The sequence below is a fragment of the Neodiprion virginianus genome, chromosome 5 (genome assembly GCF_021901495.1).
Source record: "Neodiprion virginianus isolate iyNeoVirg1 chromosome 5, iyNeoVirg1.1, whole genome shotgun sequence".
Lineage (NCBI taxonomy): Eukaryota > Metazoa > Arthropoda > Insecta > Hymenoptera > Diprionidae > Neodiprion > Neodiprion virginianus.
In genome coordinates, this window is record NC_060881.1 from 14,951,675 (window position 1) to 14,975,818 (window position 24,144).

The window sequence follows — 24,144 nt, forward strand, 5'->3', positions numbered from 1 at the left end:
TACATTATCACAACATTGACGTGACATGATACCGATAAATAATCTCACTGGTTTGATTATTCTAACCTGAAGTAAGTTTGTCGTGCAACAAAGCTCGGTTCGAATATTTGTCGGGGCCACATCTCTTAATGTTCAAAATCAAAATACCGCAAACAAGTATCACTGCAATTCCTGCAATTTAATTTGAGCTTGGCCCTTTTTTGGATATTTTTTAAAGTGAGAATTGATAATGTATCCAGTGATATTTGTTTGTGATACTTTGGATGAGACTTATTTTAACAGGTTGGGAGTAAATATCACATTTTTTAAGTTTGAACTAATAATATAACAAATAAATTTGAAGGATATAACAAAAAAATATAATATTAATGTGATGATCATACGTAATATTATAATAGCTAATTCGACTGGTTGCACTGGTGCACACAGAGTATATTATTATATTTTTCAAAAGTCTATGGCAGAAAAGGATGAAACTGCACTTGGTGCACGCCAGTGCAACCAGTTAATTTTCTATAAATATCAGTTTTATTCACTTTGCTTCTTCAGACAATATTCCGTGAAGATTTTCATTTTCTCTTGATGCCGACGTTCTTTGTTTTCTTCTTTTTTTTCTTGCAATTCAACATACATAGCGAGCAGAGGATCTTGTTTTTTTTTTTTAGTTCCACCTCTTCCAGCATCTTCTTTTCGTTTTTGTTTCAATACGCGGGTGTTACCCACAGACACAAGAACTTCAGGCTGAACACTGTCGTCTATACTTCTGATGTTGTCCATTTCCTGCTGGTACGGCACAACCTTCGCGTCGTTGCCTGACTGCTTGTTATGAGTAACAGCTAAACCTTTACGATTCCTTACAGTTTTAAATCGTGACTCGCATTGTTGACCATTTACATATTTACTGAAGGTTGTTGAAATGTCAACCGCAATGTGTTCCCACATCTTTTTTTTTGTTTTGAACTTTTTGAATGGTCCAACGTGGTTCAAGTTTTCGGCCTACAGATCGAGCATCAGTTTGGTATCATGGTCATCCCACTTCACAGTAGCATTGGAGCTATTGAACGTTGGCAGCAATACATGCGAAACAGTCCGAATAGCAGTCGTGCTGCCAGATGCTTGTATACTAACGTCACGTTCTAGGTTATCCCCGGAAGTATCAACTGTTTTGGACGAGCAATTTTCTTTATCTATAAAAAAACGACTGTCATTCATGTATTTGTCATCGTTATGAGGTAAAAATTTTTTTACAGTTTTCCAAAAACTCACCGTGCAAGTTCTTAGGCAGTTCAATACCCAGGCTTGACAGAAAACTTTTGGGAACATATGAGATGTTTTTTGTACCTATGGGCAAGAATAAATGAGTGTAATGGTCATGAATTGCATTAATAAATTTATCATTTTATAGTATTCTGCAAATTTCATAAAAAGAAATACATTTTTGTACCCTTACCATTTATCATAACCTCGCATAACACGCCGGCATCTGTTTCAATACCTGCCTCGTCGTCATCTAACACAATCCTCTTGAACACAAATGGAAGTTTCTTTTTTTTTTGTTCGCTCATGTTGTGTTATTTTTATTGGATATCCACTGTTAATTTTGATGTACAGTATCAATATCAAATTCTTATGAAAAACAGGAAAATATGATGCTTGAGATAACAAAATGGCCGTATGTAAGACATATACGTAATATGTAAGACCGTGGCGAGATCGCTCCGAGATCGCTCGGACAGAATTCCAAGAGTGGGGGAACTGCTCTCAGAGCGTTCTGAGAGGGGATCTGGAGTGTTCACTCGAAAACGCTATTAGCGTAGGACCCTAGAAAAAGTGTAAAATTGAATTTGGTTTCAAGTTATCGTGCAACTAGCTAGCCAGATGACACCGTCAACTAAGATTAAATTTAAAGACATTTTTAACTGAACTTATTTAACAGTTCTAGATTTAGATTGATTCAGTTTGCCAAGCGAAATTCAACCCTACAATCTAATTGAGGACTTGAAAAACTATTTATCTGAATTCAATGCCAAAGAGAGTAAAAGTAAGCTTCAAAATAAGATACCAAATAAAATGGTATAAAGTTTGAAAAACAATGTTGGTCAATAATAATGCTTAAATTACAATGGTGCACAGAATGATTCCTCGGTAGAATGAATTGGCAGCAACGGTTAAGTAACAAACTTATCGCTATTGGCTCGATCAAAGTAAAATGATGGGATATTCAGCCATTATGATCTGTGGTATATCCCGCTCTTCAATTTTGTCTCAACTGATGTTAAGAAGGTGGCGATGGCCTGATAAAATTCACTCTGGCACCTGATGTCCGACGAAACAACCAGGTTCGATGGTTCTAATGATTGCACCGCTCGAGAAACCAGGATCCTTGCCACCTAAACGTTTTGACCATCAGGTAAGGCATAATTTTCCTCGTGTTAATTAAAGTTTAAACTTCGAGCCTGCTGAAAAAAAAAAACGAATTTTATCATTGAATCCATGTTAAAATATTGTCATTGTCAAAGATCACGTAATTGGAAATTTACTTACATGCTTCCATGCCTGACAAATTTAGTCCCGCTTTGACAATGAATTATTTCGTACCTAAAAATATTAGAAGCTATTATTATCAAACAGGATCTTTCGGTATTTTTGACGGCAAAAAAAATAGGCAGCACTTTTTGAAAGGCAACCAATGGCCAGACGAGGGGTGATCAGAAGAGTGGAGATTGGTCTCCCAGTGTTATCGGACGATTGTCTTGTAAGTTATTGTTTTGTTTCCTAATTTTTCATTAATAGCATGATTTACACTGTAATATTAACTGTTGTTCTTTTTCTCTTTTTATTCTTGGATATCTGGTGAACCCTCTTTGTTAACGGAACATTGATTGTTGTACAATGGAGCTACAAAAACTTTTTCAACTAATCAATGATGTCGGCGAGGGTTTTTGTGAGTATTGCGTCGGGTACGTTTTCTGTTAATTGCTACTCTTTGTCCTCCTAAGCTTCGTGTTTAAGATGAATAATTTCTTTATTCCTTGTTACTTATTTCTTTTATTTATTTTATGTTCATCGGCACTAATTACTGACTTCTGGAGCACTGCACCGTAACGAATCTACTGTGGAAATACCTTCTACTGGGTCTCAACCATTCATTTATTTTTAATTTTATGTAAATAAAGAATCTGTTCACAATAAACATTGTTTCTACTTACCTACCTCTGTTTGTCCAGACTTCCACTTGTTAATGACATTTCACGTTGAATTTCAGATTTCTTCTTTCAATAAATAACACCCAATTTGTGTATCATTTGATATTTGCTTTTCCGTTAAATTCTTTATTGCGTCGGTTGAATATCTTCCGAAATCAACCAGGGTATTGTTGAACGATACTATTCTTCTTAGACAATTCACGCTACGTAAAAATAAACAGTAGCATAACCTCAATCCACGGCTTTACGCGCGAGAGAATTACAGCTTTTGTTTCATTTTGTGTACGTTGGCGCCTTGCTCAGCAGATGAAAACATCACCGCGGCGCGATTTCACCGACCAATGAGATTAAATTATTTAGCGCATGCGCGTTGTATGTATAGTTTCAAGAGATTGTCCCGGTATATCTATATATTGTTACAAGGGGTAAAATCAACCATTTTGCCCCCTCTTTAATGATCTAGTAGTCAGCATAGATAAAAGACGTTTATAAACCTCTTATGTCTTTCAAAAGAATAAGGTTGCTGCGTCAACCAACATTATTGTAAAAACAGTCTTGTTTCAGACTTTAAACGAGAAACACATATCTTGCATTAAAGCATTCTTGCAACATTTTATTCACGCTCTTGATTTCTTTTGACTTGATAATTAAACTCGCGGATCCATATTTATTTTCCGTAACGTCAAAATACGTTACATTGGTGTCAGAAGCGGGATCTTGAGTTTCTTTTCAATTCAGACAATTCAGTGCGTGAAATAAACTACGAGCAACAGTCGTTTGACGCGCTCACGTCAAAGGGAAAGTGGCGGAGAAGAACCTTGCATTATGGAGAATCCGCGGGTCCCTGAAACGATTCCATCACCTTCAGCGGACCCTCATCCAATTCCTTCGACAATCTCTCAAATTGATCTGCTGAAGATCATGTCTCAACAACAAGAGGCCGCTGAGCGTCAACAACAGCAACTTCTTCAGCTGCTTCTTGATCAACAAGAGCAGCGAAAAAGAGAACAGGAACAACGAGAAAGGGAAATTGCCTCTCAGTTGGAACAGCGCAGGCTTGATAGAGAAGCTCAAGAACGATCCGAGACCAGTCTGCATGAACTGTTTCGGACGACTGTGGCAGCTCTTCAGGCTGTTCATCAGGTGAATGGCTCAGGAGAACCGGCTGTCACCACACGAGGTTCCAGAGTCGTTACTCCGCTTCCCTCTCCTGTTCCCTCTCCTGTTTCCGTTCCCGCTGTTCGACAGGTCCAACATCCAGGACAGTTCCAGGATGTACGAGACTCAAGGTCTGTGCCTTTTAGTAGGGGAATAGATGAATCCCCAATTGGTAGAGTAACAGTTAATAATGAGGTTGGCTTTTCCGAGCCTTTGCCTCATGTTCAACCTCGTTATTCCCATTTAAGCCAATTAAATAATACAAGATTTCCTGGGGTTGCTTCTCAAATTAACGAGAAACCTTTTTATCCTTTAGAACCGCCAATTTTCGATGGAAAGATTCCATGGGCAGATTATGAACGTCAGTTTAATACAATTGCTAAACATAACCAGTGGGACTCCGCCATAAAGGCCCACAGCCTTGCCTCTTGTCTTCGAACGCCGGCTTTGAATATTTTAACGGCATTGTCTGAGGAAGAAATTTCCGACTGTGAAAAACTTAGCTCCGCACTTAAGTTAAGATACAGAAATGACCACTTGACAAAACTGTACACAGCTCAATTACAGACTAGAAGACAAGGACGAGACGAAGACCTCGCGTCTCTTAGTCAAGATATTGAACGGCTTTCTCGTGTAGCTTTGCCAGATCACGAGCCGTCTCGAAATTTATTAGCGACACAAGCTTTCTTAAACGCAATTAATGATCCAGAAATTAAAATGGCCGTTGGGACATCGGGTCTCACTTCTCTGCGGGAGGCAACGGCCAAAGCCCTTGAGGTGGAGGCAATGAGGAAACAATATTTTGGGTTGAACAAGCTTCGTCGGATTGAGGTGTCAGAAAGCACCTCAGAAAAACGAAGTTTTGAACACTCGGAGGAGCCGAAACCTCAAAATTATAGAAATAAAAATAACAATCGTAATTTTAAACCAAGAAATCGAGGTTCTTTTCAAAACCAGAAAAACAAGCGTGTAGATAAGAACGCGGTCATGACAAGTCAAACCGGCTTGACTTGTATATTTTGTAAAAAAACAGGCCACGACGCCAATCATTGTTTCCTAATTGAAAAAATTAGTGGAAAACCGATGCAAGGCTCGAATCCAAACTCTTATGACAGGCGTAAGAAAAATATAGAAATAGGGGAAGCAAATCCTCAGTCTAGTTCTTCAACAGGAACTCACCCAAAAAACTAATTCCAGATGATTTGTCGGGGCGAAAATCATCGCAGATTGTTAGAAGTGAAAGCCCTCTTAGAAAATAGTTTTTAATTAGAAGTCTACGACAGTCTGGCCTTTACGCGCGCGGTACTGTGAATGGCGTCGATTGTCTATGGGTAATAGACACGGGCGTGGAAGTAACCGTAGTTCGATCGGATCTCTTTAAATCCGATGACCAGATTGTTCCCTTTTTCTCTCTGCGAACAGCCACTGGAGAGACGACCCCGGTTTTGAGAAAGGTTACTGTCCAAATTAACCTTTTTGGGTGTATCGACTCTCCGCATAAGGTTTTTATAGCAGATATAGAAGATGAAGGTATTTTGGGAATAGACTTTCTTACAGCTCATAACTGTGTTATCTCGACTAAGAGAAATTCACTAGCATCCAACAATCGCCAAATAACTCTTTGTACAAATAGAAATAGAATTTATTGGACTCCTCTTAGAATTCGGGAAATAGAACTTTCAGAGGATGATTTGCAACAACATTTCCCTTTACATTTACAGAGCCTTGTTGAGAAATCTTCGATTTCGTTGAATTCAGCTCAGGTAGAATCGTTTAAATCTCTGTTGCTAGAATTTATAGATTCTTTCGCCAAAGATAGTGGTGATAAGGGCCGATGTACTTCTGTCAAGCACAAGATCGACGTCGGAGAGAGTTCACCAATGAAACAAGCTCCACGAAGACTCGCTCTCAACGCCCGAGAAGAGGTGAAGAAGCTTGTGGAAGACATGCTAAAGAACGATGTGATTGAACCATCGTCTAGTCCCTGGGCCTCACCAATCGTCCTTGTTAACAAAAAGGACGGATCCAAACGATTTTGTATCGATTAACGGAAGCTAAACGATATAACGGAGAAAGATTCTTACCCTCTACCCAGAATCGACGAGACACTCGACCTGATAGCTGGTGCAACTTGGTTCAGCACCATAGATCTTCAGAGCGGATACTGGCAGGTCGAAATGGATCCCCTAGATAAAGAAAAAACAGCTTTTGTTACGGGTTTAGGAGGATTATGGCAGTTCAAGGTTATGCCGTTTGGTTAAAGTAATGCCCCGGCTACCTTTGAACGAATGATGGAGGCTGTTCTCTATGGGCTCACTGGCAAAATCTGTCTCGTCTATTTAGACGATATAATCGTTTTTGGCAAGAACTTTGAAGAAGAAGTTCAAAATCTCAGACAAGTTTTCACTAGGCTGAAACAAGCAGGCCTGAAAATGAGCCCGAAAAAATGCCATCTGTTCCAGAAAGAAGTAGGCTTCCTCGGACATATCGTCTCAGCACAAGGTGTGAAGACCGACCCATCCAAAATAGAGGAGGTTTCTTCTTGGCCGACACCTAAGAATAAAGAACAAATTCAGAGCTTTTTAGGCCTTTGTACGTATTACAGAAGACTTGTAAAAGGTTTCGCTAGTAAAGCTAAATCTCTCCATCACTTGACCGGAATCAAGATTCCTTTTGACTGGACCCCGAAATGCGAAGAGGCTTTCAAGAAATTAAAAGAAAATCTTATTTCTTCGCCGATTTCAGCTTATCCAGAGGTCGAACTTCCTTTTATTTTAGATACGGATGCCTCTCTTTCAGGAATAGGCGGGGTTCTGTCACAAATTCAGGGAGGTCAGGAGAGAGTGATAAGCTATTTCAGCAGTTTTGAGTAAAACTGAGAGGAATTATTGTGTCACTCGTGGAGAGCTTTTAGCTGTTGTCAAGACCGTAGTACATTTTCACCATTGTCTGTACGGTAGGAGATTTTTGATACGTACAGATCATGCTTCTCTCAGGTGGCTACTTTCGTTCAAATCTCCCGAAGGTCAGGTAGCTAGATGGTTAGAAAGGCTCGGTCAGTACGATTTTGACATTCGTCATCGAGCAGGAATTCATCATAGAAACGCCGATGCTCTCTCTTGAAGACCCTGCGAGGAAATGCCAGAGTGTAAACAGTGTGCACGATTAGAGAAAAACCGTGACCCCTCTCTCATAATACGGAAGATTTCCTTCGAAAATAACCAGGAGGAATGGAGAAAATCGCAACAAGAGAACGACACTTTGAATCAAGTGAAGTCTTCGAAAGAAGCAGAAAGTCGCCCGGACTGGCAGGATATATCTTTAGCCGAGCCAGATTTGAAACTTTATTGGGCTCAATGGGACTCTATCCTTTTAATTGATGGAATTTTACACCGAAAATGGGAATCTGCAGACTTGAAAGAAATCAGGTGGCAACTTTTGGTTCCCAGGTCACGAGTTCCGGAGATTCTTGCTCTTTATCATGATTCTCCTGCAGGCGGCCATTTTGCTTCAAATAAAACTCTGGGCAGAATTCGCAACTTCTACTTTTGGCCCCGTTGCCGGATGGACGTTGAAGATTGGTGTCGAAGATGTCGAATCTGCACGGCAAAGAAAGGACCTCGAGCGAAGGGACAAAGCTCTCTTCAAATTTACAACGTGGGAGCTTCATTTGAAAGGATAGCGATGAACATTCTCGGACATCTCCCGATAACCAATTCTGGAAATAAATATGGTTTGGTTATTGCTGATTATTTTACTAAGTGGCCTGAAGTGGTTCCTTCCGCTGATCAAGAAGCCTCCACTGTAGCACAGGCATTCGTTAAAGAGTTTATTTGTAGACACGGAGTTCCTATAGAACTTCAGACTGATCAAGGCCGAAATTTTAAGTCAACCTTAATGAGAAAGGTTACTCAGATCTTAGGGGTTAGAAAAACTCGTACGACTCCTTTGCATCCGCAATCTACCGGCATGATAGAGCGTCTGAATCGAACCTTGCTACAGTATTTGTCGTCCTTCGTAGAGCAGAATCAGAGAGACTGGGACTCCTGGATCCCTTTCTTCCTCTTATCTTACAGATCTGCGATTCATGAGACGACGAAGCAGACGCCAGCCCTCATGCTTACTGGAAGAAATCTTCGACTTCCGTCAGATTTAGAGAAAGGCCCTGTTCCTGTGCAAAGACAGCATCAAACAGATCATGCCTTTTCATTACAACAACGTTTAGAAGAAATTCATCACTTTGCTAGGAATAAAATTTCTATGGCTTCAGATAAATTAAAAACTCGCTATGATATTCGAGCCAGAGATGTAAAATTTAATTCTGGAGATTCTGTCTGGCTCTTTCAACCCCGAAGACAGAAAGGACGATGTCCAAAACTACAAAGAAATTGGGAAGGCCCTTACTTAGTGGTTAACCGGATAAATGATGTTGTTTATAGAATCCGAAGATCTCCTCATTCGCGTCAGAAAGTGGTTCACTTGGATCGTCTTGCTCCATTTGAGGAAGATCAACCTGGAACAGTCTCTCCAAGACCAGGAACATCCTTCGAGGTTAGATCTTCAAACGAACACCCTTGACGACTGTGATCGGTTTGGCCTTCTTTACAGTCGGTCATCGATTGGGAGAAGAATTTGCCTTTTGGAATTCATTTGAGTAAAACTCGACCGCTTACGATTATTATTGAATGAAATATCGGATGCGGAAAAACAACTTTCACCAAGAGGTTTTTAGCAGATCGCCAGGTCTGTACACTTTTAGAACCTCTTGAGGAATATCGAGAGGTAGCTGGAATTAATCTTTTAGATTTGATGTATCAGGACCCCGATCGTTATTGCTATTATTTTAAGCATTTCGCTTAAATGGTTATGTTAGATAGACATCTCGAGACAACTTCATTACCTGTAAAGGTGATGGAAAGATCGTTATTCAGTAGCAATTGTTTTGTAGAAGCTCGTCGAAGGTTAGGTAATTTTCGCGACTTCGAATCTCATTTATTGATGAAAAATTTTGATCTTCTCATTCGCTCGTCTGAGCTCAGAGTAGATTTGATTGTTTATTTGCGAGTTTCCCCAGAAACTTCTTTTGCTCGAGTTAGTTCCCGTTCTCGTGAGAAGGAATCGAGCATTTCTTTAGAGCTACTCAGAACTATTCATGAGGTTTATGAGGATTGGCTAGTAAATCAAACCTTTTCTTCTTTATCGGCTCCTGTTTTGGTTATAAATGCAGAAGCTATAGCCGACCAAGTTTTTCTAGAAACTTCTTCGGAATCGAGTTTTGTGTCGGATAGGCTTTGGTTTATTAATGTGAAAAGAGCCACGATTATTTTCGAGGTCGATGAGCGATTGCTTGATTTTCACATTTTATTAACTAGCAGTATCGATCATCAGTAAAAACTGGCCCAATTTGAAATCTCACACCAACATTAATAAAAAAGAATTCCTAGCCGCCACCAAACTTTGTTTAGATTCATGCTATTTCGCCTACAAAGATAAATTCTACCAACAAATTTTTGGCGTAGCAATGGGCTCACCAATTAGCCCAGTAGTAGCGAATCTGGTACTCGAACATTTTGAAAAAAAAATCATTTCAAATCTTCCCTTCAGCCTACCTTTTTACTATCGGTACGTCGACGATATTATAACGTGTGTCAAGAACGAAAACCTACAACTCCTTCTTAATAAGTTTAACAACTTTCACCCACGTATTCAATTCACCTTTGAGTTGGAAAAAGATGGTAAAATCAGTTTTCTAGACACTATGGTGATTAACCACAATGACACCATAATTTTAGATTGGCACCATAAACCAACCTGGTCTGGGAGATACATTCATTTCAACTCACATCATCCCATTAAACATAAAAAATCTGTCGCCATATCCTTATTCGATCGCTGCCTTAGAATCTTCAACCCTCAATTCCTTAAAAAGAATTTAAAACTTGTAGAAACAACTCTCATTTCCAATGGCTACCCTATAAAATTCATTAATGATATCAAAAAGTATAGAGTAGATAAAATGTACAACTCGATTGATTGGAATTTAGACTCCAACAATCCAACTGATGTTAAGGATAAATTTAAAAACTCTATCTCTATACCGTATATTGAAAATCTATCTAGCCAAATCAAAAAAATTCTGAATGACGAGGGAATTGAAATTACTTTTAAAATATCTAATACTACCAAACTGTCTCTGTTTTCTCATCTTAAATCTGTAACTCTTAATTTAGAGAAAATTAACTGTGTATATAAAATACCATGTCGAGACTGTAGCATGAGTTATATTGGACAAACGTCACAACACCTAAAAAATAGAATTTCTGGCCATCGTTCTAATATCAAATGCCATGTCACTGACAGATGCGCTTTAGCAGATCACTCCTTGACCCTGGGTCACAATTTCGATTTCAACAACTCTATAACCCTAGCTACAGAACCGAACTGGTATAAACGTATCATCAAAGAAATGATTCATATCTTTAAGAACAAAAGGAACTCTGTTAACAAACGTACAGATATTAAACATCTTAGCCACTTATACTCCAACATTCTCTAGTTTACATAATCGTGTTCTCAAATCGTGGCGCCCCTTACTCCGATTGGTCACCTGCCTTTGAATTCCATGACTTTCGAACATAGATCAAGATCACACGTGATCAACATAGATTTACGGATCGATTCCCGCTAACCTTCACTTCCGTCCGAAATGCTGTACTACTAACAACACCTAAGCATGTACTGGTCGTCATTTTTTGTGAGTAATCTTTTCAAATTTAACTGATCTTTTCCCAATTCTAATTCCCACATTATTATTAAGCATTTTTCTGACATATTTCATTTCTCATCAACCAATTTTTCCTCTGATTAACCTCTCTTTAAAATTTGACACTTAACCTAAAACTGTCACTCTGACAGTTTCTTGCAACTCTTCAATTTTTCACCTAATTTGTACAACAACAAATATTCGTTTGAACATATTTCCATGCTCTCAATTTAGAATTGTTGTGTTGAAGCATCCTGTTTTTGTTAATTATTATAGAAATTATTCCTGAGGATGGTCGGCAGGGCCCGGCCGAAACGTCGATTTTTATTTTCACGTCTTTCAAAGTATTAAACTTTCTTCTTCCTGACCGGAATTTCGACAAACCTTCATTTTCAATCTACCTCCTGGTCACGAACTTCTTTCCTAAACATTTTATTAACCTTAAGTGTCAGTTTTTGTGAGTACTTTTCAGGTTACTTGACACAGCCTTTAACTATCCAATCTTTCCCCGATTCCTGAAGATGACTGGTGGTCTTATTTTGAAGAAGGACGCAAAAATGATTGAGATAAGATCGTTTCTTTTCTTTTGAATACATATTTAATTTATTTTATTCGTGTATTCTCCCAAATTCACTTAGTGAATTTGAATTGTTATACCACCACTCACATTTGTCCTCCAAACTCTAGGGTGTGCTGTTTCTGAAGAAGTCTTGGATTCAGTCACCCATTCCTTTTTCCTGTTTCCTGTGCCGGTTCTCAGAGGGAATCAGCCTTTACGTTGCCTAGGACCCAGAGTTCTTCCATTTATGGTTTCCCGCCTCGTCGAACTCATGTGTTTGATTCACCGGACTATTTTCCCTGAAGAGGAATGAATTTTCTTTTCGACGACGATCCGGATGATTTTGATGTCCTCAAATTCATGAAGAATCATGACACTAGATAACACTTACCTTTGTAAAAACAGGGCACATAAATTTTTGAAATTATTTAACGCTCAACTATCTGCTCAAGGTTTTCTGTGGTTTACCTTGAGACTGTGGGCAAATGCCAGATAGTAAAAAAGGGAGTTCTTAAATTTTTAGAGCCACAGCTCCAACTCACCTTTCAGCACTGATTGCTAGATCACTTTTATAATTGTATTATCTTTCCCGAGTCGGGACGACTCTTTTCCTCGGGGGGGGGGGGGAGTAGTGTTACAAAGGGTGAAATCACCCGTTTTGCCACCTCTTTAATGATCTAGTAGTCAGCATAGATAAAAGACGTTTATAAACCTCTTATGTCTTTCAAAAGAATAAGGTTGCTGCGTCAACCAACATTATTGTAAATACAGTCTTGTTTCAGACTTTAAACGAGAAACACATATCTTGCATCAAAGCATTTCCACAACATTTTATTCACGCTCTTGATTTCTTTTGACTTGATAATTAAACTCGCGGATCCATATTTATTTTCCGTAACGTCAAAGTACGTTACAATATATATATATATAAATCGTGAATCTTAATATGATCGTACTATTTGGTTTACTGCACAATTAACTATCAATATTGAGGTTTATGATATTGACGCAGCGATAGCACTTTTCATCAAGAAGTTGATTGTTACAGTGCTTTGAAGCAAAAAAATAATCATCAATCTCAATATTGATAGCATTTCATTCTCTGCGCACTTGTGGGTTATTTTTTTCCATTAATGGATTTTACCACGTATATCGGGAACTTTTGATTATTTGTATTTAGATAGATTGTCTTATTTACCACTTGCTGTTGCGCAATCGTGACATTCCACATTCATAATTTTTTCTTCCTCTTCGTTCACAGTTAGTGTAACAGAATACCCTTGGTTTCTCACTCGGTGCTCAGGATGCACTCTGCATTTTACTTTACAAATATGTCGATCCCTTTGGAGACAGACATAACCTATAGCTTGATCGCCATACTTTTCTCGGCTTGACCTAATAAATAGTTAAATATTAAGTGTTTTCGTTCAATAGAGTTGTTTTCCTATGAGATACAACTAAAATTATGAAGCTTTGCATGAATGAAGGTTACTTACATTGCAGCCTTTGCGTTGCGAATTTCGGCAGCATTGAATTGATCACTGTTCCTGATATATTCACACACCATAAATTATGATAAATTCTGAGAATCGGCTTTCACGAAACCAGATTCAAGACGATTTGCCATTTTCTACGATTATGAGCCAAGAAAATAATAAATTGTGTTCTGACTGACACCTCGAACGTGTAAACACTTGGTGAATATGAGCCCGCGAAGTCGGCAACAACATCGACGTCAAACCAATGGCGTGGCGTTTCGACATCACGTGATAAAATTTAAATTTGCGTGCTTTTCAATGTATTGTTATTTAACATAATAATGATTTTTTTAACGTCAAAATATTATCAATGGCTTTTACTAATCATATACTATGGAAAAAAACATTTGACCATATCTAAAATTTATGAGAAGACCGAATTATTCGATTCAGAGCTAATAATATTATCATCGCTTGTACAATTTCGTTCAAGCCACAAAGGCGTAAGGAAAGAGCACCGGAGGAATAGAAAAAATGTGCCTGCCAAGTACGTAGCTCTTGGAATGTTGTTTCGATATCTACACGAAAAGCGAGGTCCGACTTCACGACGTGTATGTGCGGGGCGGTCGTGCTTGACATTTTTCCTGATTTCACAGCAAAGATTGACGATATGTTTTTCATTATAATGTAATTATGGTACTTGACGGCTATTTTTACGTTTCAAATGTTTTTGATTTGGTGATAGCTTTTTATGTTCCGACCACTTTGAACCCTCCTACTTTCAGAAGACAAGTAAAAATTATATAACTCTACGAAAAGGCAGTATCCCAACTTTATTTGGTAAAATATGAAACTATTAGGTGTGTGCATAAGTTTAAGTCTTTTTTCAGCGTTCTGATATAATTATTAAAATTTTGTTGTATTTCGCGCCTGATTGTGTATTCATTAGGTTGCTATCGAACTCTATATATCGCCATATGTTAGGGTCGGATGGTGTACATAACCTAAAAAAAAACCAGTGAATACGATGAGTAACGAGAAGCTCTATATTCGACACTGCATTCGGTATTAGTTCGAGCAAGAAAAACGTGCTGCCAAAGCATGCGAATCAATCTGTTCAATTCTTGGTAAAGGTACTGTATCTCACAGTACGTGTAAATTCTGGTTTCGTTGTTTTAGAGACGGTGATTTTGATGTGAGTGACCAGTTTTGATGTGAGTAATCCATTACGAGCTTCTTGAAGCGGGTCAAACTATCAATGCCGAACGCTATTTACATCAAATAAATGATTTGGCCGAAAAAATTGAAGAAACCAGACCAATTACTGGTAAAGGCAGTCGTAAAGTCATTCTGCTGCACGATAATGCGAAGTCGCATGTTGCTCCGACCACTGAACAAATCATCTTTGACTTGAGTTGGGAAGTCATCCCGCACGCGGCTTACTCACCAGACTTATCACCTTCCGATTTTCATCTATTCATATCGATGCAGCATGCTCTAACTAGACAGAGCTTTCGTCATATCGAAGAAATACGAGAATGGCTCGACGATTTCATGACTTCAAAGCCGATGTCTTTTTTCCGTCAAAGAATCTCACAGTTACCAGAACGGTGGCAGAAAGTTATAGAAAACCAGGGAAATTACTGAAGATTAATTATAACGCTTGTAGTAACATGATAATAAGAGAAAGTTGAGAAACAAAAGACTAAAATTTATGCACACATTAACTCCTTCTAGGTCGGAGAAAACTCAGCGTACATAAAGACACGTAGATATCTTGACGCACCGTTGTGTCAATGCCGTCGAAGCGATTAAATACCTAAAGATTATAAGTTGCTCGGTTATAGAAAAATCGTTGTTGGAACATTTCTGTGCATTTCCATTGTTGTTCTTTATTAGTAACTTATCTGTAGGTGAAAAGATGCAGCAGACTGAATCTCAGGATAAATCGCATCGGCCTACCACAGTAAATGTAACCAAAGTACATGATTTTGATGATCTATTGTTTACCACAGTAAATACAACCGAAGTACATGTTATTAATAAGCCATTGTTTTCAGGACGTTGTATTATTTTTAAATATTGTTAGGTTTACAGATTTTTGTTTGTCTTCTGTTCAGTAAACTTAACTCGTAGATTTTGTTGTCTCCGTAAATGTAACAGACAAGAATGCCAACGCCATAGAAACTGATAGTAATCGTCTCAGTTTGAGTACTAACCTTCTCAGTCGAGTAATAGTATGTAAAAATATTGCTCAGTATACCACTCGTTGCAGAACCATGGCGAAAATGCGAATCTTAATTCAATTCAAGAATTATTTCTAGTTGGCTCTAGGGATAACCTGTGTCCTCCGTCAACACCAACGAGCGTACGCATTGATACGCCGAGAAGTTCGAAGGCCGTTTCACATGATCATCACTACACAGATACTCCGAGGACAACTAGAAAGAAACTGCTTCAAATCAAGGATGTTCTGTTTGTGAAAAAAAACTTATCAAACTGAGAGAATACATGGGTCGCTTAAAAAAACGAGTAACATCTTTGCATGACAGCATTACCGAACTTGGAAATGAAAGATTGGTATCTGAAAATGTATTAGTTCCTTGGAATCAATACCGGACGAAGGTGTTTCGGAACTAATTGGACGTGCTGCTAAAAATGGTGAATTACGTATAACAAGAAAAAAGTATCCGCCTGAACTTCGTTCTTTCACTTCGACAATTCATTCCTTTTCGGCAGAGGCTTATAATTTTGTGAGAAAAAAATTTAGATTAGCTCTGCCTGATCCTCGTGTGTTACAGTACTGGTATCAAAGCATTTACTGTAAATTTGGCTTTACGGCGGAAAGTTTTGCCACTTTGAAAATAAGAGTAGAAAATGAAAGAACTAATAACAAAAAGGTATTCTGTGGTCTGATACTCGATGAAATGGGACTAAAATAAGGCATTCAGTGAAACAGAGATGGGACTTTTAGAGGTCATTTGAATTTTGGTACTATTTTGCAGTCGAATGATGATCTGATAAAAGAAGCCAGAAATGTCTTTGTTTTGTTGTTAGTTGCTATTGATAATCGTTGGAAATTATCAACTGGGTATTTTCTCCTGAATCGTATCGGATCAGAAACATTGTACACGTTGGTCACTGATGCATTGATAAAATTGCATAAAACTAACGTTCACGTTGTATACCTGATTTCAGATGGTACTAGTGAACACTTTGCCTTGGTGCGATTGTTAGGTGCTAGTTTCAAAAAGCCTCATCCACAGCATTACTTTCCGCAACCCGTGTGTGAACATCGGACACACGTAATTTTTGACGCTTGTCATATGCTTAAGTTAATCAGGAATTGCCTAGGTGACTTTAAGATTCTATATGATGAAGCTGGAAATAAAATTAGGTGGAGATTTATCGCAGAGCTTGCACATTTACAAGAGACTGGGGGCTTGAGAGCAGGTAACAAATTGTAACACAGTCATGTACAATACTTTAAGATGTAAATGAAAGTCAGATTAGCTGCTCAAACGCCAAGTCAAAGTGTAGCTGATTCTTTGGAATTTTGTTTACATCTCGGGTTATCCGAATTTCAAGGTTGTGAGGCTATTAAACAGTTTATAAGGTGTGTGGACATACTGTTCAACTTTTTGAATTATACAAATCCTTTTGCTGAAGGCTATAAAGCTCCACTTGAAAGAAACAATGAACATTTATGGCGTCCACGACTTCTGGAAATTCTTAATTATACAATATGTACTGTGACGTGAATTTTTCCCGCTCTTCGGTCACTCGGAGAAAATGACCGAAAACTTACCGCACGCACAATAAATCGGCGTCCACGATGTACCCTGGACCTAAAACAATATCGCGAAATTTGTTGGGCGCCTGGCGTGATTAACACGCCTCGAAATCGGTAATGCGATATACCGCGACCATATACTCGATAGCTCAGTACTGCGGAGAGGGGAGGGGTAATTTTTGGGTAGAGAGAGATGTAACACACATACGCCAACACGTGGTTTGGCCAAATCACTATAAAATTCCAATAATATATTTCTAGCCAGCGATAATACAAAAAAATGAAAATAATAATAATACTGCGAAAGTCGTTCTTCGCGATTCTAAATACAAATGCTTAGATGTAACAAAAAAAAAAGAAAGAACAAACGAAATAAAAAAAAATGAATAGATCTAGAAGACCTCTACAGCCTACGTGCGCTAGTCGCTGTCTTAATAATACTCTAACTCACAAAAACCTAAAACAAAATTTTGACTCGATGCGCTGCCCGCGATCGTCCTCTACTAACTACGACGCTAATCGTCACTTAACCATAAACCGCTAGACAAAAACGTAATCGAGATCATAATCGACGCGCTAACCGCGATCGTTATTAAATCTAGGTGATGTCTTACTCCTACGTGCACTAGTCGCCACCTTACTGATACACAATAATTCATAAATTAAACCAAAAGGACGTGACTCGACGCGCTAATCGCGACCAAATTAATAAATCTAGGAAGCTTTCCTTTTCGTGCTTGCGTGTAGCGTATTGTGACGCATCCGAGCTCCAGTCGTAGTCACTATTTCCAAAAAGTTCGCAACCCGTCCCGCTAAACCGAGCATCTACGCACAGTGATACGCGACCCACACGAGAGGTGATCCTTTTTACATACGCAGACTCGACGAGACCCCGTGCAGCGGAATTTGGCCACACTCAATTTCGAACCGAAATTGTCCCCCACTCGAAACCGTGACTCTACGCGAGACTTTACAGGGATCAACTTGACTCTACGCGTTATCGCGGAAACTCAGGCTACGGTCATCATCAAGGAGATCGGCAAACAAATTTCGAGCGCTACTCTAACTCAATAAGCAAGTGGGCCGACCGTTTACCAGTGCGCCAATCTAACTTGTGCTCGAAATATGTTCGCAAAGAATTACAAGCGCTTACCATTTCGCATCCACACAAGAAATTCTCCGACCCCGGTTTCTGCCATGTCACACACAATTTTCTAACTTTCAATTTACTTAATCGTGACCACCGCGAAACGTTGCCAGGACTCAAGTGACGAGCTCTGCAAATCGGAGCCGCAATTCGAACATGCCTCGAACATAGGCGCTATCCGTAGTCAAAATTCTCCCGATCTAATTGGGGTTCTCGTTACGAGATTCTTACAGCCTAGCTTATCGCTATCATTGAATCCCGCTGTCGCAGGGTGTTGATTGGCTGGCCAGTCTCTGGTACCCCGTAGCTCGACAGTGGCGTGGTGACGACTTCGCAAGGGTGCCTGTCGTCAGTTGGGGGACGGGGAGGGGGCTACGACTCGCCGGCCACCAACGGGAATCTCGTCCGCCTGGGGTTCCCTCGCGGCAGAGCTATCCGTTGACGCTCTCTCCGTAGCCTCGTGCGAGGCCCTCCTTTCGTCGCGATCCGCCGCGATTGCCATCCGGTAACGTCGTTCGAATTTGCTGCCGATCCCCTGTCTGAGGCCGCATTTACTCGCCACTAAAAAAAAAAAATAAACAAAAATCATGAAAAGTCGTATTCGCTAGACCGACAATGGTCCCCTCTCAGAGTCTCGGATGCGTGACCGTTGTCCTGGCGCTCTTTTTCGAAATGAGCCGCGGTGTGATCCGCGGGCTTCCTAATTTTGGGTTCCGTCTAGGGTTCGGGGAGCCGTTTGGAACGCGCAGTAAAAATGACACGTTACAGTATATATGTAAATAAATAAATGATAAGGCATACAGTAAATTCAAAATACTACAAGTCTCATCCTTGCTTCAGCAGCGACCACTCCCCTCCATGCGGCTCAGTCGAAACGCTAGCGACATCTAGCACATATATAAAATGTCATATAAGGTCGATTTGTACGGATATTAGTACTGAACGTAATTATAAAGATCTGATTGAAACTACAATGACATAATATATTTCTCCAATATCATTATCAGCTGTCTTTTGATTACCATATGATTTGCAACATTTCACATCAAACTAAGAGTATCGCCGTACAGGCATTTCAAACAACAAACAACTCGACGTTACGAATAATCAAATCAAATATGTTGAACTTTAATCATTAAACTCGTATCAAAATCATCACTTGAAAAAATCCTGAACACGCATATTGTTTATAATCTTCGGCGACACTTTCGCGTATTTCCTGTACCGACGCGTCCAGCATTGTTCTGAATAACGTCACAACGCCTGTAACGGCACGCTCGACCGCCTTTTGTACCGTCCTTGTTGACTGATCGTCGTTGGCCATCTTGTGATGTATATGTATATACCCACGCTGCGCGTACCCGAAAACGAATCCTGCTGATTGCTGATATACTTTATCGTATTGCGCGCATACACCTCTCAGCTTGTTAACAATCCAAACCGTTTTTTTATGTTCAATTACAAATCACACCGAAACCAAAATAATAACCGCCGCGTCGCCCACACGTTATACCACGCCACGCTGTACCGTACAAATCTCGATAATAAGCCTTTGCAACGGCCGGCGTGATGCCAGCGTGACAAATACACCGTAAATAACCCGCCTGCACCGGTTTACAGAACGATTGATCAAGTTTTTCTACCAACACTCGCAATTTTCTGCAAAATCACCGTGGTATGTAAGCGGCCACTACCGCAGACGCACGCGAAATGACGCGAAGTATGTTCTAGCTAGACACAGCCGCTCGTGTTTCGATCGCCACGCCTCAAACGGGCTACTTGCGAACCGTGGCCAGAGAGCCTGCTGTACGTATGTACCGCGCCCGGTAAAGGCACAAAATGGCGGTTACACGGTACGTGGTGTACGTTAAGCGTACGGGCATGGAGACTAGAGTAAAGTCTCCATGCGTACGGGGTTAACATTCGTGCGGCCATTTCAAAGGCGAATGTTTACGCAATCTTGTAGAATAAATAGATGTAATGATTCGCGTATCTGTAAGAGAGCATCTTTGACTCGACCTGTTTACGGTTGGTATTGATGACAGAAGTATGTGCGGTGTCGTTATATATTGACTGTTGTTTATTGTTTCTTAAAACATTATTATATACCACTTGGTTCTTGTGCATAGACATATGTAGATTTAATGAATGACACCGATACTTATTGTGACAAGCCTAGTATAACGATAATAAACGTATGATCTGATCTTTTTGATAATAATGTGTGTTAATTAACGACTAATTCCCTCAATCCACGTTACACCGACCCGACACGTTCCGAAGACTTGACTATCTGGACTTTGAGAATTGAGGATAATCGAGACGCGAGAATGGAAACCGGACACGTTTCGACAGACTCGACTATCTGGACTTTGAGAATTGAGGATAATCGAGACGCGGGAATGGAAACCGGACACGTTCCGACAGACTCGATAATCTGGACTTCGAAATTGAGGATAATCGAGTCGCGGGAATGGAAACCGGACACATTCCGACAGATTCGACAATCTGGACTAAAAAATTGAAAATAATCGAGACGCGGAAACAGAAACCGGATACGTTCCGGCAGACTCGACAATCTGGACTTTGAAATTGAGGATAATCGGGACGCGGGAATAGAAACCGGACAAGTTCCGAAATTCTCGATAATTTGGACTTAGAAAAATTTTGGGCATCGAGTCACAAACCGACTTCATTTACGACAGACCCGACTAGGATCCGTTCACAATCTTCTATCCTTCTCTATCGTGTGGAGGATACAAATTTCCATACGTTGTGCTGTATTTCCTCTTTATCGTCTTATGCTGTTACCTATTTTTCTCTCTTGCTTCCATTTTCTTACTGTTTCTCTTTTTCTGAATAATAAAATACTTAGTGGAAGTGATTTATGGATTTGAACATCCAGTTACATATCATGATTGTTCGAATTTCCATACGTTTTGCTGTATTTCCTCTTCATCGTCTTATGCTGCTACCTATTTTTCTCTTTTGCTTCCATTTTCTTACTGTTTTTCTTGTTTTGCCTGCGTCTTCACTTTCTCCTGACTGAATCTTTTTGGAGTTTACTCCTTAAGAAACGATTTGAGTTATGGGGCCCGGTACGGAAATTATATGAAGAGTAAAATCAAGTGTAACACGAAAACTTGACGCGTTATAGAAAAAGACAAACATATATATCTGCAGGATTGAACGTGCAAAAGAATGAGATGGAATACATTACACAGCGTATCCTATACTCGGGGTTTCCTCTTTGTGCGGTGTTTCGTAGTCTCACTGTATAGTTCACTACCTCTGGTCTGAGAGTTGAATGTGTGCCTATGTTTGTACGTGTGTGTTGTGTGCCTGCGTATGAATTTATAAGACGTGACGTTATCACGTCAAAATATTTGAAAACATGGAAGAAATTGATTTAGATGATAATGAAGAAGAATCCGAAAAACACATGAATGCGGTTAATTGGTAAGCTTATCGTTTACATTTATGAATGATATACATTTTAAATACGAACAGCTAGATCTTTTATTTAGTGTTTTTATTATTTTTGATTAATTGATTTAATATATTTTATATTTATATGTATAATATTTTATATTACTTATATTAACCCTTAGCGGCACACATTTTTCCTTACTGACTATCGACTTGAATTTTGTACTCGAGGGTCTTTGAGGTCGCTGGTTACGAATCTGCACTCAAAATTTGAAAATTCAAGATGGCGGATTCAATATGGCGGACCAAACGTGCCAAAACTCGTTTGACGAGAGCGAAAGTTGGTTTCCGGGGGTTTTCAGGGTCGCTGATCACGAACCCGCACTCAAAAGTTAGAAATTCAAGATAGCGGATCCAAAATGGCGGACCAAAACGCAGAAGTCGTTTGACGAGAGCGAAAGTTGGTACTCAAGGGTTTTTGCAGTCACTTATTACGAATATGCACTCAAAATTTGGAAATTTAAGATGGCGAATCTAATACGGATGTCGTTTGACGAGAGAAAAAGTTAATAGTTGTGGGTTAATCATTGCTCGGTTTCCAGCAATTTTTGAACGATTCACTGAGTCGGTCCACTAGAGGTCACACTTCGTATGATTTATAATAATTAGGCGTACCCTTTTTAGGTTCTACACTGTCATGAAAAGTACATATATATATATTAGGGTAGTCCTTATTTTGGGTTAGTCGGAATTTCAAACCTCTCACCCCTTGCATACCTCCCATTTGCCAAAAAAAAAAAATGTGTGCAAAGTTTAAGCCCAATCGGACAACGTTTACCCGTGGCCCAAGAGGGTCAAAGTTTAATATTGGAGTCAAATGGTAAAAACGAGCTTAAAGGCCTTTATTTAAGTAGACCAGCGAAAAAAAATCGTAGCAGGCTATAATCCACAAGATTTCTAACTAAATTCACAACTAATTGAATGTACTGATACCGAGTTCCGCCAAAAATTTCTATGTCGAGTTGTAGATGTAAATACGTAGATTCTACAACATACGTACATCTACAAATACGTACATCTACAACTCGACATAGAAATTTTTGGCGGAACTCGGTATCAGTACATTCGATTAGTTGTGAATTTAGTTAGAAATCTTGTGGATTATAGCCTGCTATGATTTTTTTTCGCTGGTCTACTTAAATAAAGGCCTTTAAGCTCGTTTTTACCATTTGACTCCAATATTAAACTTTGACCCTCTTGGGCCACGGGTAAACGTTGTCCGATTGGGCTTAAACTTTGCACACATTTTTTTTTTGGCAAATGGGAGATATGCAAGGGGTGAGAGGTTTGAAATTCCGACTTACCCAAAATAAGGACCACCCTAATATATATGTATATATTAGGCTGATTCAAAAAAAACGGCTAATTTTTTTTTTTTTCAAAATCCTCACATAAAAACTTCCGAGAAGGTGCGAAAAGACGCCTGTAAAAAGCAGAGCCCTTAATATTATTATTAAGAGGTCGCGCATCGGGAATTTCTATTTCCCGTTTAAATAACACAGGAATAAATTTTTTAAAATTTTGCAATTTCGTATTTTTGCAACGGCTCATTGAATTAGCGGACCAAAGCACATTTTTGTAGGAAATTTGACGCTCTACAAAAAAAGTCCTAACAAAGTTTTTGATAGTCACACTCCTTCAAAAGTTATTTGAGGTCAAAGTTGAACTTACAAAAAAATTCAGTGATTTTTTTTTTTCGATGATACTATGAATCTTTTCTCATTATTTTATTATAAAGATATATTTAATAAATATATCTTACTCTAATTGGGCTTTTTCAATCATTAATTTTCTCATCGAGTCAATATAAAGTTACCTTACAAAAATGCGATGTTAAATAATAAACATGTTATCATGGAGAATCCATAACTGATGCACTTGACTATTTAAAAATGTAATTGTTCCGAAATCTATCCTCTTTATAACAAAAATGAGAAAAGATTCATAGTATCATCGAAAAAAAAAAAACATTGAATTTTTTTGTAAGTTCAACTTTGACCTCGAATAACTTTTGAAGGAGTGTGACTATCGAAAACTTTGTGAGGACTTTTTTTGTAGAGCGTCAAATTTCCTACAAAAATGTGCTTTGGTCCGCTAATTCAATGAGCCGTTGCAAAAATACGAAATTGCAAAATTTTAAAAAATTTATTCCTGTGTTATTTAAACGGGAAATAGAAATTCGCGATGCGCGACCTCTTAATAATAATATTAAGGGCTCTGCTTTTTACAGGCGTTTTTTCACACCTTCTCGGAAGTTTTGATGTGAGGATTTTGAAAAAAAAAAATTAGCCGTTTTTTTTGAATCAGCCTAATATATGTATTATTATTATTTAGTAAAGAGTTTTCATTAGTCCAATGGTTCTTTGTGGCTTCTCATCACTCAATCAGTGAAAACTAATTTTCTCAAAAAATTGGTGGATTTTGTTGTATTTTATATCTGGGTGCCAGACTGGTTTGCCATACTAGATCTGTGATTTTGAATTTTGCAAATCTGAAAGCGGATTTGTAATCAGCGACCCCGAAAACTCTTTTTCCCATACAACCAAATCAA

At 39.0% G+C, this 24,144-nt stretch overlaps 2 protein-coding genes and 1 long non-coding RNA gene across 3 annotated transcripts; 2 read left to right on the forward strand and 1 right to left on the reverse strand.

The window, feature by feature from the left end:
* Window positions 1-589: 589 nt before the first annotated feature.
* LOC124305745 (uncharacterized) lies at window positions 590-1,802 on the reverse strand. The gene is made up of 3 exons (XM_046765455.1): window positions 1,451-1,802; window positions 1,267-1,341; window positions 590-1,187 (listed from the first exon to the last, which is right to left on the reverse strand). Exons 1-3 carry the CDS (start codon window positions 1,563-1,565, stop codon window positions 997-999), a joined length of 381 nt encoding a protein of 126 aa, XP_046621411.1. The 5' UTR covers window positions 1,566-1,802; the 3' UTR covers window positions 590-996.
* A 2,229-nt stretch (window positions 1,803-4,031) lies between these two features.
* LOC124305575 (TATA-box-binding protein-like) lies at window positions 4,032-4,773 on the forward strand. Its single transcript, XM_046765152.1, has 2 exons — window positions 4,032-4,559; window positions 4,681-4,773. The coding sequence occupies exons 1-2, from the start codon at window positions 4,032-4,034 to the stop codon at window positions 4,771-4,773; spliced, it is 621 nt and encodes a 206-aa protein (XP_046621108.1).
* Window positions 4,774-8,158: 3,385 nt separating this feature from the next.
* LOC124305746 (uncharacterized) lies at window positions 8,159-22,925 on the forward strand. The gene is made up of 4 exons (XR_006908439.1): window positions 8,159-8,168; window positions 18,536-18,556; window positions 20,820-20,824; window positions 22,749-22,925. It is a non-coding gene; the product is annotated as an uncharacterized LOC124305746 (long non-coding RNA).
* Window positions 22,926-24,144: the final 1,219 nt, after the last annotated feature.

Excerpts from the sequence above, each read along its gene's own strand:
- LOC124305745 (XM_046765455.1), bottom strand. The coding sequence starts at position 1,565 with ATGAGCGAACAAAAAAAAAAGAAACTTCCATTTGTGTTCAAGAGGATT. Across the intron at positions 1,342-1,450 it reads ATGCGAGGTTATGATAAATG|GTACAAAAAACATCTCATAT; the intron begins GTAAGGGTACAA and ends TCTTGCCCATAG. Across the intron at positions 1,188-1,266 it reads ACTGCCTAAGAACTTGCACG|ATAAAGAAAATTGCTCGTCC; the intron begins GTGAGTTTTTGG and ends GTTTTTTTATAG.
- LOC124305575 (XM_046765152.1), top strand. The coding sequence starts at position 4,032 with ATGGAGAATCCGCGGGTCCCTGAAACGATTCCATCACCTTCAGCGGAC. Across the intron at positions 4,560-4,680 it reads GAGTAACAGTTAATAATGAG|AACCGCCAATTTTCGATGGA; the intron begins GTTGGCTTTTCC and ends TTTATCCTTTAG.